Raw genomic sequence first — 14128 nt, 5'->3', positions numbered from 1 at the left:
GACAATTGACAAAATAAATATATAAATTCACTACAACATTTTACTTGCTCATATCAACTGTACAGTACTGCATAAAAAGTCTTCTTCTTCGTGGTCTCTGCGAATCATACAAATGGGTTTTACTGCGCCTGAGCAGTGCTGCTTGGAACCTACTGGAATCACTGGGCAAAGTTTACTTTGCAACATATAGAAACTTTTTGGCGGTAACTCCACCCACCCATTATAAGGCCCCTGCCTTCCCGCTCTTTTCCCCAGTTCCTTTTTTCTGTCGCGCTAGCTGCTTCAGGGAACTTCGCTTGCTTTAGCTTGCATTTGGAATCACTTTCACTTTTGATCTCGGACCGTCTCTTGAGCATTCTTTGTCTCCCGCCCCTGGTAACTTCGGACTTTCGGACTGTTGACCTCGTTTTGGATTCCCCTCTGGCTCTGACGACTTTGGAAAAAACCATGCCTGCACCCTTCAAGAAGTGCAACGTCTGCGGGGGCAAGGTGCCCGTTCAGGACCCGCACTCCTCCTGCCTTCTGTGCCTGGGCAAAGACCACGATGCCAAGGCTTGCCTGCTTTGCAAGTCCCTCTCATCTCAAGCCCGGAAAAATCGTGAGTCCCGGCTGACCTCTGCGATTGCCTTGGGCAAGGTACAGGAGGGAGGTTCCCGTCCGGCATCTGTCCCGCCTTCCGCGCCGCCCGCTTCATCCTCCAGGGCCAGCGTGTCCAGTGTGACATCCGTCAAGGCCAGCGTGTCCAGCGTGGTGTCTGTCCCGGCCGGGACAGTGGCTCCCACCACCTCCGATGTGGCCCGTGGCTTGAAACCGCCCAGCGCCACTGACGAACCCTCCAAGCGCCCCCACAAAACCTCAGGGACTGAGGGTCCTGAGCCCAAGCCAAAATCCGGAAGAAAACCATCTCCGGAGGGCTCCCACGCGATAGAGACTGACGGAGACAGAGGTCCGGCTCGCTTCGCCTTCGTCCTCCAAGGCGTCCAAGTCGTCCCAACACGCCTCCAAGCCGAGGGAGCCGGCTTCGCCTTCGGGAGCAACGAGAGCCCAGCCCCTTGAGAGGGCTAAGTCTTCAAAGCCCTCCTCATTGGGAGCCACCGCTGTCCTCCTGGACCTCCCGGAGAACCCCTTCTTTCCTCCGGAGGACCCAGTCGAGACCCCGAGATCGGGAAAGAAGCGACACCGGAAGGAGGCTGAGCAGGACCCTGTGCCCAAGAAGTCCAAATGGCCAAAGAACCACGCCGACTCGGACTTGCCTTCCAAGGCGAAGGACAAGAAGCGCTCCTCTTCGAAGAAGGCTCGCGCTCCTACAGCTCCCTCCATCCCGGAACCCGCTCCTGAGGTACAGCTGGTCCCGGTTCTGGACACACCAATTCAGTCCACCGTGGACTTCGTCCACGAGGTGGAGGACATCACCACCAGCTCCCCTCGTGGGGAACTGCCCCCGCCTTTCCCCCACTCTGAGGATGAGGACGAGGGTGACGATTTCCGTAGAGAGGACGAGGGTGACGATTTCCGTAGAGAGGAAGCCCCGGACCTGTTCTTCGACTCGGAGACGGGCCAGTACTTTATGTCCGTCCTGAGGGACGTGGCCATCAGGGAGTTCACCAGACTCAAGCCTCGCCCTGTGGATTCGCGGGAGGGCACGTCTGCCCGGTCGATCCCAAGTGTCTCGGTGGTGGACAAGCCTCTTCCGTCGCCTGCGACGACATCATCAGCACCCCGCCGGCGGTAGGAAACCTCAACAGTCCCCATCCCGGTTCGTCCAAGATCCCAGGTCAGGGTCCCGGACATACCCCTCACCTCGGACACGGACTCCGAGGATGAACCCCTGCCTCCATCGGATGTTCCCTCAGAGGACGATGACCTCTCAGCGTCAGCTTCCCCTCAGAGGATGCACCACCCTGAGCCATCGTTTCCATCCAACGACGTGCGTTCTTTCAGCGAGCACGTCATGAAGATGGCCAGGGCTCTTGACATCGAGCTCTCCTTCCCTGAGGACGACGCCCGCGACCCGGTGGAGCATTGGGTGCACGGACGGGTGCCCACACCGCCCTCCATCCCCCTGCTACCGTCCTTGGAGACCATAATCCAGAGGTCCTGGGACGCCCCGGCTTCCCTGTCCAGCTCGTCCCGCAAGGTCGAGTCACTCTACAGGGTTGCTCCGGCAAGCTGCGCTTGGTTGGCCAACCACCCCAAGCCGAACTCGGCCATTGTGGAGGGAGCCCAGCACAGCTTCGTCCTGAAGCAGGCGACTGGGAGGCTAAGAAGATCGATGGCCTGGCCAAGAAGGCCTACTCAACGGCGGCCCTTGCGGTAAAGGCCATCAACTACAACGTCTGCATGGGGGCCTACATCCAGACTCTGATGGAGCGGATCTCCCCCCTCATACCGGATGTTCCAGATGAGATCCAGAGACAGCTGGTTGAGGTCAGGGACGAGGCCCACTCCATCAGGAGTTGGCTCATTACTGCCTCCAGGAATGTGGCAGACTGTGCGGGAAGGGCCATGTCAGCATCAATGGCGCTCCGGCGACACGCCTGGTTGAGGGCGTCGGACCTCAACCCCAGCGTCAAGGCGGCCATCGAGGACATGCCACTCGACGGGACCGGGCTCTTCCGCACCCCAATCCAAGCCTTTTGAGCTGATGGCCACAGCCATCAGAGACTATTGACTTGGAAAAACGCCTTTCTTGTGGCTATCACCTCTGCCCGCTGTGCGGACGAACTCTGTGCCTTACGGAGGGACCAGCCCTTCCTGAGGTTTCACAAGGACAAGGTGGTCCTCCGAACAGACATTACTTTCTTGCCGAAGGTAGTGTTTGCCTTCCATATGTGCCAGGACATTGTGTTGCCTACTCTCGCATCCAACCCGACTTCGGATGCGGAGCGAAGCCTGCACTCTCTTGATGTCAGGAGAGCTCTGGCTTTTTATTTGGACAGAACTGCTGCCTCCAGTCGCTCCGAAAGACTTTTCCAATGCTACTCGGAGCCGAAGAAAGGGTTGCCTGTGTCTGCGCAGAGGCTTTCCAAATGGGTGGCTGGTACCATCCACCTCTGCTATGAACTGTTGGGCAAACCTCTCCCGAGCAGGGTTCGGTCCCATTCCACAAGGGCAATGTCAGCATCCTCTGCATTCCTGTCAGGGATTCCCCTGGAGGATGTCTGCAAGGCTCCTGTCTGGTCCCAGCCATTGACTTTTATAAAGCACTATAGGCTGGACACCAGAGCCATCCGAGACACAGCTTTCGGGAGGGCTGTGTTGGTTTTAGGGTTGCATTGATTGCACTACTGATGGTTGTGTTTCAGCATTTATGTACATAATGCCACTGTTTTTACATTCTGTTGAATGTTGGTTTCACAATTCAATGGGATGGGTCTTGCACGACCCTGTGTTCCCTTCTTAGGTTTAGCAATGTTGCTGCTATGTTTGGTTTGTGCATGAACAAAAAGACTGACTCTTTTTATGGTTCAAGTTGTTTATTGTTGCAATAAATATACCTTTGGTTTACCATAGCTTTGGTTTCAGGACACTCCCTCCCCCGTTTACCTAAGCTTGTCAGTCTAAACCCATTTGTATGATTTGCAGAGACCACGAAGAAGAAGGACAGGTTGCTTACCTGTAACAGTATTTCTTCGAGTGGTCATCTGCGAATACATGCAAATCCAACCCGTCCATCCCCTCAGTGTCCTGCTCTTATTGGCTCTTTCCATTGCCTGCTTGGCGGAAAAATTGCGGAACTGGGGAAAAGAGCGGGAAGGCAGGGGCCTTATAATGGGTGGGCGGAGTTACCGCCAAAAAGTTTCTATATGTTGCAAAGTAAACTTTGCCCAGTGATTCCAGTAGGTTCCGAACAGCACTGCGCAGGCGCAGTAAAACCCATTTGTATGTATTCGCAGATGACCAATCGAAGAAATACTGTTACAGGTAAGCAACCTGTCCTTATCTGTGAGCATTCTTGCAATAAAGGGATGGTGGAAATTTATAGAATTCTTAAGATAACAATTTTGCCTGCTAAAATATCACTTTTTTCTCAACTATTTCTGTATTTTAGCTTAATAAATAGTAGTACACTGAAATCATTATCATTTCAGGGGAAATAATTTGATAAGTTGGTTTCTCTAGCCAGTGTTTCTTTCCTGCATGCATTACTTTGATTTGATGAATCTCTTTTTCACCTATAATTTCCCAAAACTTTTTTTTAGGAACCTGTGTGAAGTGCAGCAAAGGTGTCTATGGTGCAAACCAGGCTTGCCAGGCAATGGGAAATCTCTACCATGATGGATGCTTTACCTGTGGAGCTTGCAGTAAGTAATCATATATGGGGAAAGTCTTTCAGACAGAAGCTCAAATTGACAGAAAATGTGTGGTCTTGTTAAACTCCTGCACTAAAAGAAAGGTCATGGACCAACTGTCAAAAGTCAGCCAAGTCTGGTATTTACTGAACTGTGGACACTGACAGGAGTCCACTATAAATCAGAGTGACCTAAATTACTGCCTTACTTCTTATAGGCATTTCCCCTCCTTGCACATCCAGTATTGCAGTTGTGTGACAGTGGGATGGGAAAACCTTGGCAGGATACTTTTTGCTATGTCCTGACCTGCACAGATTAATAGCTACATCACCTTTCCCCCACAAGTTTGCAGTTAGTTGTATGATTTAAGAATCTCTCTGGCTGTACGTTGTGTTCCTCATGGAACTAGAATCCCAGTTGGCCAGTCCTAGCTAGGCAAACAAATACAACTGCAGAAATCTCTAGCCAAAGTTTAGGGAAGAGAAAGGTAGGTATGAAAGGCAGGAAAGAAGGGAGTCTTTGGGAGGATCCATTTTAAAACCTGGAGCTGGCCCAGGAAATAATGTGGAATTTTCCAAAGCAGTAATCTGACTTGGGCTCTCATGCTGCGCTGTCTATATTATTTTAATTGGAAGGGATTTTGAATCACATGGTACACTCCTGGAATATTTATAAATGCCCGCTGCTGCTTTCTTCTGTTTTCTCATGGATTTTGTTTCTGAAGCAATACAACTATGTTGGAATTCAGTAGCACAAACTAGGGAGGGGCAACTTCTTCAACCTCAGTTACCTGATCCTCCCCAGTTAAACTGTTTTACAGCCAAAAGCCCCTGGGAATACATCCCAACTGGGTTTCAGAAGAGTGTAAAGCAAAAGATATCAGTATGAACATGAAGCCATCTTCCCATTTTTCTGTCCATCACTGTCACCCTCTCTGTAGAACTGTAAAGAACTGTCATTTCAAGAATTTTGCTTTAAAACAAAGGGCCCGAACAGACAGACTAAAACAAAGATGCTTCAAGTGTGATTCTGTGATTCTATGACTTTGGAGGTATTCTGTTTAAATGATGCATGAGTCCTAAGTGGCTGAATGTTGCGCCAATGCCACACTGCACAGCTTTGGCGCAGATTCTGGCTTCTTAAGATGTGTGTGTCATTTAAACAGCATACCTGCAAAGTGACCTGAAGCAGCTTTATTTTGGCCTGTCTGTTCGTGCCCAAAGTCTGCAAGGAGTGCGCCTTATTTTAGAGCAGATTTACAGTCTAATGTATTTTAAAACTAGGTACATACTTTTGTGTACCATACTTGAAAGCAAAGGTACTTTCAAAATATGAATTTGCCCCCTCCCATTTCTGCACCACTGAATTTACAGTTCAGTGTAAGGAACTACATGTCCTAGGGGAAGGGAGATTGACTTCCAGCTCTATGGATGTTGCCCACTTCTAGTTTAAAATTAGCAAGTTAAAGAGCCTGGTGAAGCCTTTTTTCCAACTGGTTGAAGCCACTCTTCCCAAGAATTTAGAATTGATTCCAGAGGTTTGTGTGTTTAGGAGAAAAGTGATTGTATCTCTTCCCATCTTAACCCCCCCCCATGAAAGGTAAAGGGCTGATGGAGAATGAGGAAGTGACTTTGCTCAGTTGCCCATAATAGTAAAAAGATGACAGCAGTGGAAATAGAGCCTGAGTGCACCACCCACGCAGCTCTTGTTTCTTTCTGTTAGATGTCTATTTTAGTCATACTTGTGTATATTTCGAAAGATATGTTGTATTTTCAGTAGCAATAAAGACCACTGACTTGTTAGTATGTGTCACAGGTTCCTCTCCCTTCACCTCCCTGCCAATTTGGATTCCATTCTTTCTTGTGCTTATAATTTCAGTTAATGCTTCTCTGCTTCAGGGAATGGGATTTATATATGTCTAAATTTAATCATATTTTAGTTTAGAGAGTTATATAAGCTTCTATTCAATGGCAGTTGAAATCCAAACTCTTGTCATCTTACATCTGTTTCCAAGGCACATAAAAGTTAATGTTAAATTTCAGTGTTGATACCAGAATTCAAATATCTGTCATTAATTATAGGTAATGGGAATGACAGATGAATGCCAGTTGATACTGTAACTCAAATACAAACTAAATAATGTTTAGCTCCTAGACAAGATACCCAGTGGGGCTGATTTATCACTCATTCTCATTTGAAACAGAGACTCCAGTATTTCCTCTCCCCCCCCCCCCCATTAATTCTACCTCTCTCATGCATATTTATAACTAGCATCCCCCCTCCCCCCAGTAAACCTTATAGTCTGGATTTTTCTTCTCCAAAAATCTTAATGCAAATGAGAGCTTCTACATGCTTTTGCAAACAATAAATGTTATAATTCATACATTGTTTTTCAGATTTAATCATAAACTTTTCATAGTGTTTTTTATGGTGAAGAATCTTGGGAAATGGGAAGGGATTCTGCTGGGGGTACTGACCCCAGTACTTAATACAAAACAAGTGTGTGCTCAAGGGCACATTTGATAATCCCTGTTGCTGACATTTGGAGAGGAACATCAGTATTGCCTGGAGAAGCTGCCTTTCTTGCCTGCTATTATCATTGTTTAATTAGGAAGCTGCCTTAAACCAGGTCAGACATTTTGTCCATTTAGTCACAAATTGGCATTGCCTCCAAAGTCTCAGGCAGAGAGAGGCCTCTCCTACTCCTACTGTCTGATTTCCCTTGATAGCCAAGGTGAACCTGGAGCCCTCTGTCTGCAAAGCATGTACTATGACTGAGCTGCGGTCTTCTTAGAAAAAGGCACTTTGTGGACAACAATTCTCAGAATCTCCTGAGCTGGAGTGTTTGGAGACTTATACTCTCAACAGGGAATTTCTCCAAACTCTGGGTCCCTAGTGGAAGTTTAACTATTCTTTCCCTGGAATACAGTTTGAAAACTACTGTTTTGATGTGTATGTGCCTATGAGTAACCTATTGACTTACGGATTTCTTAGATTTTTGTTAGGCAAGTAATACTTGGAAGTGGTTTTGCCAGTTCCTTGTTCTGAAATATAGCCTCCAGCATCTGGTATTCTTTGGCAGTCTCCACTTCAGGTACTAACCAGAGCTGACTCTGTTTAGCTTCCAGGCGTTTTAATATATCTTACCTTTTTTACGTGCTCAGTTGTTACTAATTAATTGAGATGGAAAAATCATATTTTTAAAAAAGACATGGATTGGTTTCCCCCACCTTCCCTCTGCCATACCAAGACTCTGTTCCTTCATTATGAGCTTTTGTACCAGTTTTGACTCATTGGCATGAATGATATGCCATGACCTCATTTGAGGATTCTGTTCAACAATGTTTGAATCAGTGGGATTAGCTGTCCTCGGCTACAAATAAATTCTAAATTCTCTAGTATAAATGGGTTATATGTTTAGAACTAAATCCCATTTATTTTAGTGGTTCTTCCTTACAAGAAAGTGTGCTTAGTGTGCTCATACTTATTTGGGGATTTGTCTTCTGGATTTAACCATAAATGCTTTGCAGACCTATGTGCTGTTATTTCACACTCATGAGAAGCTTAAGCCTCTGTATGAGAATTGTTCTATGCTGAAATTTTTGCTATGAAGCTCACTGGTGTAAGTGGTAGCAAAGTCAAAAGCTCTGCTGATATATTTAGGAGTTTTGAGAGAAAGGACGCAATCTTGATTATGGCAGGGGTGGAGCTACACCCAAGAGTCATTCTTGATGGCTGGTAAGTTGTGTTGCTGCCATGACCTCAACAGAATATGGAAACATTAGCTACCATCTTGTGAAAAAATGCATTCACACAATGAGCAATTTTGCAAGCATAGTTTTGTCCTGGTCTTTGGTTTCCATGATAAACACATAAGCTGCAGGTAACAGATAACATGACCTCTTTTAAAAATATATATGCACTTAAAAATATGCTTGGAGATTTGCAAAAAAAAAAATACAATCGTGTTCATAGGCTTTAAGGAACTTATCTTTTATTCACACATCTTGTGTCTTGGGCAAGACATACCTGCAGCAAACACTTTTCTCAGTTAATCTGTGGTGTCACTGTGCACATAAAATTCTTTTGCATTAATCTTCATAGACAATGGGGCTCAACAGACAGGCAGTTCTGCACTGCCTTTCTTTGCCCCGAGTCAGTGCTGCAGCATCCACATGCTGCAGCACCGATGCACTGCCTTGAGCAGCTTCTTTTTTGCGGCGCTGCAAACAGGAAAGGGCGCCACTATGACGCCACTTCCGGCCCACGACATCGATGCTACACGGCACTTGTGTCATCATAGCGGCACCCATGTGGACAGGAGGCCGCCATGATGTTGCTGCCGTTCTGTATTAGGGTTCGGGAGTGTGTGGTTGCTGCATGCTCCTGAACCCTAGTTTTGGCCTGAGGATGACGCTTTCCGCCCATGTGTACCGGGCCTAACTTACATGTTTAAGGATTCCAGTTTAAGTTGAATTCAGAGTTTGTTTCTGGGACTAGCTGTGACCTATTTATTTGTATCACCATTTATGAGGCATAAACGTTTTTCACAACAAAAATTAAGCCACATCCTTTTTGCCTATAGCTACACAAGCAGTGTTCATAATTCAGCAAATTGAGCATGTAGCTTGTTGAAGAATATATTTTTTCTTCATGTGAATGTCTTACACTTCTGCATGTAGTTTTCTCAGTACTGGCCATAATTCATAAATCACCCAAGTTCTAGATATCATCATAACAAGTGCGTCTCATGTATATTTCATATCTTAATAGTATGAAAGTTCACTTGCCAGAGCATATAACCTTCTGATACTTCCATTCAGTGGTGTTATTTCACATAAAGCTGCTATGACATGGCATTTTTGTATCATATGTTCCTCAGACTTTGAAATGTGTAAACCATTGGATCATAAGAATAAAGAGAAGAGCCACATGCAAAAAGTGCAGAGGAAGTATTTGAAAGATGTTAACAGGGTAAAAATGCCATCATCCTGTCAGGTATTCTGGCTATCCCCAGCCCAGTGTGAATTGTGGTGTGATACAGCTGGAGGGTTCCAGGCCATCCATTGCTTATAGTAGAGTAGTTAAATACCTAGAATACAACTGGCACATTGCTAGCAGAAGTCATATTTAAACTAGTACTTCCTCAATCCCTTTCTCTTCCCAAATCACTCTTGTTTGCATTGATATGGATTGGGTACCTATCTGGGTATGCTAACATCTTCAGGGATTTAATTCAAATTCTGAGAAGCAGTAGTCTGTCGTCTGCTTTGTAGGCTGGAAGTTATTGCTGTGGTTTCTTTTTAAACTACTGTAATAGATGTAGAAAAACCAAGTGCAAAAAGCTGAAGCAGACCATACATTGAAACTTCCAATCAATTTACCATTTAGCTGATGCAGGCAGAAGATCACGTTGAGACAAAATTATACACAATAAAATATATCCTTCCAAGTACATGTAACGAAATATTCAGTGTTCGGTGTACTTTGCTTCTTCCTAGTTAGTTAGAAGATGACAGGCTCTTCATTTGATATTATGGAGGTCAGAAGTTTAAATTCATTTTGATTACATGGCGATTCTACCATCCGTTGGATAAAGAGAGACTTCTGATACATAAAAATATGCTACTTCTAAGTACCAAGGACAGACAGCAGTATTCTAAAAGCCTCGTGTTGTTTAAATGAAAGAGCAATACACACAAGACAAGCATCAAATATTTAATTACTAGCTGAAAGAAAAACTGTGCCCTGTAATTATGGCCAGTAAGAAGGATACTAGAAATGCCAACATTACTTACATTTTCATGAACTTTGTCTAGTAATGAAATAGATGAGTGGTATATATTTTTAGAGCCCGGAGGTCAGAATCAGTTGCATGGTTGTAGAAATAGCTCTTTCTTGTGACCAATCCATAATGGTGCCATCTGGCAAATATATTAGAGAATACCATGGTAGGCTTATTCTGAGATAATACTTTTTAAAAGAAGCACCCATACAGTCAGATGCAATAGGAATAAAAATAAGTCTCTATTTCTTAGTGTCGCCTTATATCCTTTATTTTAAGAGAGTGTCTTTCATACGCTGCCCTGCACACAATGCACTGCCTTGGGCATATCACAGGTTCTGTGATGACCTCTGGTGGATTTTTCTGTCCCATCCTGACTTCTTTGGATGCCTATCCAAAGGATTTAGGGTTGCTATCTTAGTCATACTTAGAATAGTCACACCAAAAGCAATGGCGCTTAAGTAATTCTCTAAGTATGCCTGTGCTTGCACCCATCCCATAAGCATTTCATTTATTTCACATGCAAGTAAACTGCTCTAGTTTTCCCAGTGACTCTCAAGCTATACTTCAACCTATCATTTGTGATATTTCACTTTTGTTTGGAACATTGTGTGCAGGTGGGGACAGGTCAAGGAGAGTGAAGCAGAAAGGAGCAACATTGGAAATATAATATAAAATTGGTCAGAACAGGTTTTTAATTATTAAATTTTATAACCCATCATGAGTGTTCATTATAATAAAACTCTGTGTAATTGAAGTGTGCAAAATATACATGACAACACATATAGGACAAAGATATGAATGAGGCAGAGTAAACAGTAGTCTCTTGTGCAAACTAAATGATTTAATGATCAGATTTGTTGTATTAATTAGGAAGTTTATTAAGAGATATTGATGAGAAATATGATATAAATCAGTTACTTAAGTTGGCCTCTTTTTTTGCTGATTTAAATCATGATTTCGCCATTGGTATAAGCCCACCCTATATTCCGCAGTAATAAAACTATTTAGGGTGAAATTCTACTTTCCAGTTACCTGGAAGTAAGAACCATTTAACTCAGTGGGACATTTTAGACATGCATAGATTTCCACACTTAAGTTTTTAATACTGTGTTGAGTTCAGTCTCCATTTATATTTTGTATTTAGATGTATTTTTGTTGTGAAGCACTGCACAAGTGTCTGGGGTTTATAATCTCAATAGCACTGTAGATACCTTACCATAAAGATATCCTATTCCATAAAACACATTTTTATAGAACAGTGTAAATTGTATCATCCTGCCATAACCCAGCATTACAGCCAAATTTTAAAAATAGAATTCCTGTTAAATGACTTCTGTCTGTCACATAATGATATTGGCAGCTATCCAAGATGTATCCTTTATGCTAGTTGGAGCTTTCAGCCAACAAAAATGATCTAAAGTACAGCACTTACTGGGAGGCATTTCAGGTGGCTGTATTATTATTATTTTTTTCTACATTTCTCTCTCTTTGCAAGCCTTCTGGAAATTTTTGTTTTGAATGGAAAAGCCTTTTGACATCTGCCTGTTTTGGATAACCACTTGGACTTTTTTAACTGTTAAACGAAGGCCACTCAACTTGTATTTCTGGATCAGTTTCTTTGGGGACTTATATTGTGTGTCTCTCCTCACTCCAGTAAATTTTCCATAAAAATAAAAGCACACCTTCCCCAAGCAATCTCTTTCTAGAGTTGCATTTTTCCCCTCTTGGTATTTGGAGGATTAATATCCATTTCTTTATATAGGGAATGCTTGGTGCTTAGATCAATATTTAGTGGTCACCCAGTCTGCATTTATGCAAAAGAAAAAGGTTGGCCTTCATGTAATACAATACATATGCATTTTCAGGGATTAATTTGAACTGTTCTATAATAGCTCTCTCTCTCTCTTTCTTTCTCTCTCTCTCTCTCTCTCTCTCTCTCTCACACACACACACACACACACACACACACACAAAAACCAGAATCTACTGTAACTTCTAGGAATATGTCAAGTAATAATAGGATTTCTATGTCCATGATCTGTGTATATTTGCTGATCACGTAGTAATTTATTTTAAAATAAGTTTTTATTTTATGTCAAAATAAATTTACATTATTTATCCTCCCCCCCTTCAATAACAAATCAGCATTCAAGGCTAAAACTGTCAAGCACTGCTTTTACAGTTGGAAACGGTTTGGGAAAAGGAAAACCCCAGTGGTTCACCTAGTGTTTAAACTTAAATGATATCAAACTAAGGAGTAGGTGAACCATCCTGGATGAACATTCTTCAGTAAGATGCCACCACCAAATAGACTTTCTCCCAGTTTTCTACCTATTTTAAATTACAGCCATTGTATAATGTGTTACAGGCTGGCTGGTTATATTTTGTCAGTTCCATGCCCTGAAGCCTGGTTAATAATAATAAACATTGTTAAATTTCTAAGTACATAATTGTGCATTGGTTAATGGATGGTAACTTTATAGAGTTGAATTAAGTTCTGTTTAGGAAAAAAGCATTCCGCTTTTGTAAATAGTGATAACTTAAATACCAAGAGAAAGAGCTGTATTGAAAAAAGTGAGGATCTAATTTCTTATCATAAAGAGGCTTGTTCATGCTTGATGGCCATGTGCCACCAAGAATTCCTGCCTTACTGAATTCAGCTGATCTAAAGCATAGTGCCAAGAAAACCCTTTGACAGGTTCACCTTAGGGTCACCATAAGTTGGAAATTACTTGAAGGCATACAGTGCACCCACACACAAGGCATAGTACACCCTGCCCCCAGCAGAGTCCCAAATGGAGAGCAGTGGCCTTTCATTCTGAGTTCTCATCAAGTGCATTAATTTAGTTGGATAAGAAAAGATAAAATGTGTTAAATTTATTGGCTGGTGATCAGCTAGGAAGTATCAGTAACAGCATAAAGGCCACTTCAAACCAAGCAGTCCATGATTGCTTCCACTATGCTACGTCCTGTACAGCATCCCAGGATTTACACTATACTTTAAAATGTTAGAGACACAGAGGAAGCAGCTCTTCTCTGGATTTATAATTGAACTATGTAAAATGTGCTTTTTAATCTGATAAGAGAGATAAGCCTCAATTATATAATGATAAATAATAAGTATATAGCAGGGCTTAGTGGTTGAGACACCAATTCTGACTATCGTAAGGTCAGTAGTTTGAGGCCCAAGTGCCATGTGATGGAGTGAGTTCCTGTCATTAGTCACAGCTTCTGCCAATCTAGCAGTACAAAAGCATGTAAAAGTGTAAGTAAATAAATAGGTACAATGTGAAGGTAACAGCATCCTGTGCAGACATGCAGGCCACACGACCACAGAATCGTCTTTGGACAACACTGGCTCTTCAACTTAGTAATGGAGATGAGCACCACCACTGGAGTCGGTTACGACTAGACATTCATGTCAAGGGGAAACCTTTACCTTATATAATGATATTCCAATGCTACAGTATATTGTAATGGTTGCAACAAAAGGTCTGTAGACAATAAAGATAACATGACTACTTATTGAAACTAGGCTAAAAATAAGAATATGCCTAGACAGTGTAAGATGCTGACCCTCGCCAAGGAGAGTAACTTCTTGTTTTAATAAATATAAAGAATGACAATAAAGCGTCCTCTTATTCTCCTTGTATAAAATATGCTGACATTCCAAACATTCAGAGAGCCTGACAAGGAGTGTTAATGTTAACCTGCCTACTAAACAGTGTAACTGGTTAACGTCTTGGAAGGTCTGTTTTGTTGTTGTTAGCTGCTCTCAAGTCAATCCATACTCATGGTGGCCCTGTGGATGAAGACATCTCCAAGAAGCCTTGTCTTCAACTTCTTTGCTCAGGTCTTGCAAATTGTTGCCCATGGGCTCCCTTATTGAGTCCATCCATCTGGCTTGTGATCTTCCTCTCTTTCGTCTGTCCTCAACCTTGCCTAGCATTATTGTCTTTTCTAGTGATCCGTGCCTTCTCCTTGTGTAGCCAAAGTATGACAGCCTCAATTTGTTCATCTTGGCTTCCAATGAGATTTCAGGCTTGAT

The 14128-nt window shown here is 43.3% G+C and overlaps 1 protein-coding gene across 3 annotated transcripts in view; it reads left to right on the top strand.

Annotated features, from left to right (window-relative positions):
- Positions 1-14128, top strand: part of LIMD1 (LIM domain containing 1) — a 51783-nt gene that overhangs the window by 25286 nt on the left and 12369 nt on the right. For all 3 annotated transcript variants that reach the window (XM_042474657.1, XM_042474659.1, XM_042474658.1), the window contains one exon: positions 4203-4304. In XM_042474657.1, coding sequence (XP_042330591.1) covers positions 4203-4304 — 102 coding nt within the window. The remainder of the gene's footprint in view (positions 1-4202; positions 4305-14128) is intronic.

Source organism: Sceloporus undulatus, chromosome 6 (genome assembly GCF_019175285.1).
Source record: "Sceloporus undulatus isolate JIND9_A2432 ecotype Alabama chromosome 6, SceUnd_v1.1, whole genome shotgun sequence".
NCBI classification, from domain to species: domain Eukaryota; kingdom Metazoa; phylum Chordata; class Lepidosauria; order Squamata; family Phrynosomatidae; genus Sceloporus; species Sceloporus undulatus.
The sequence above is the reverse complement of the archived record's forward strand: the minus strand, read 5'-3'. Positions and strand labels throughout refer to the sequence as shown.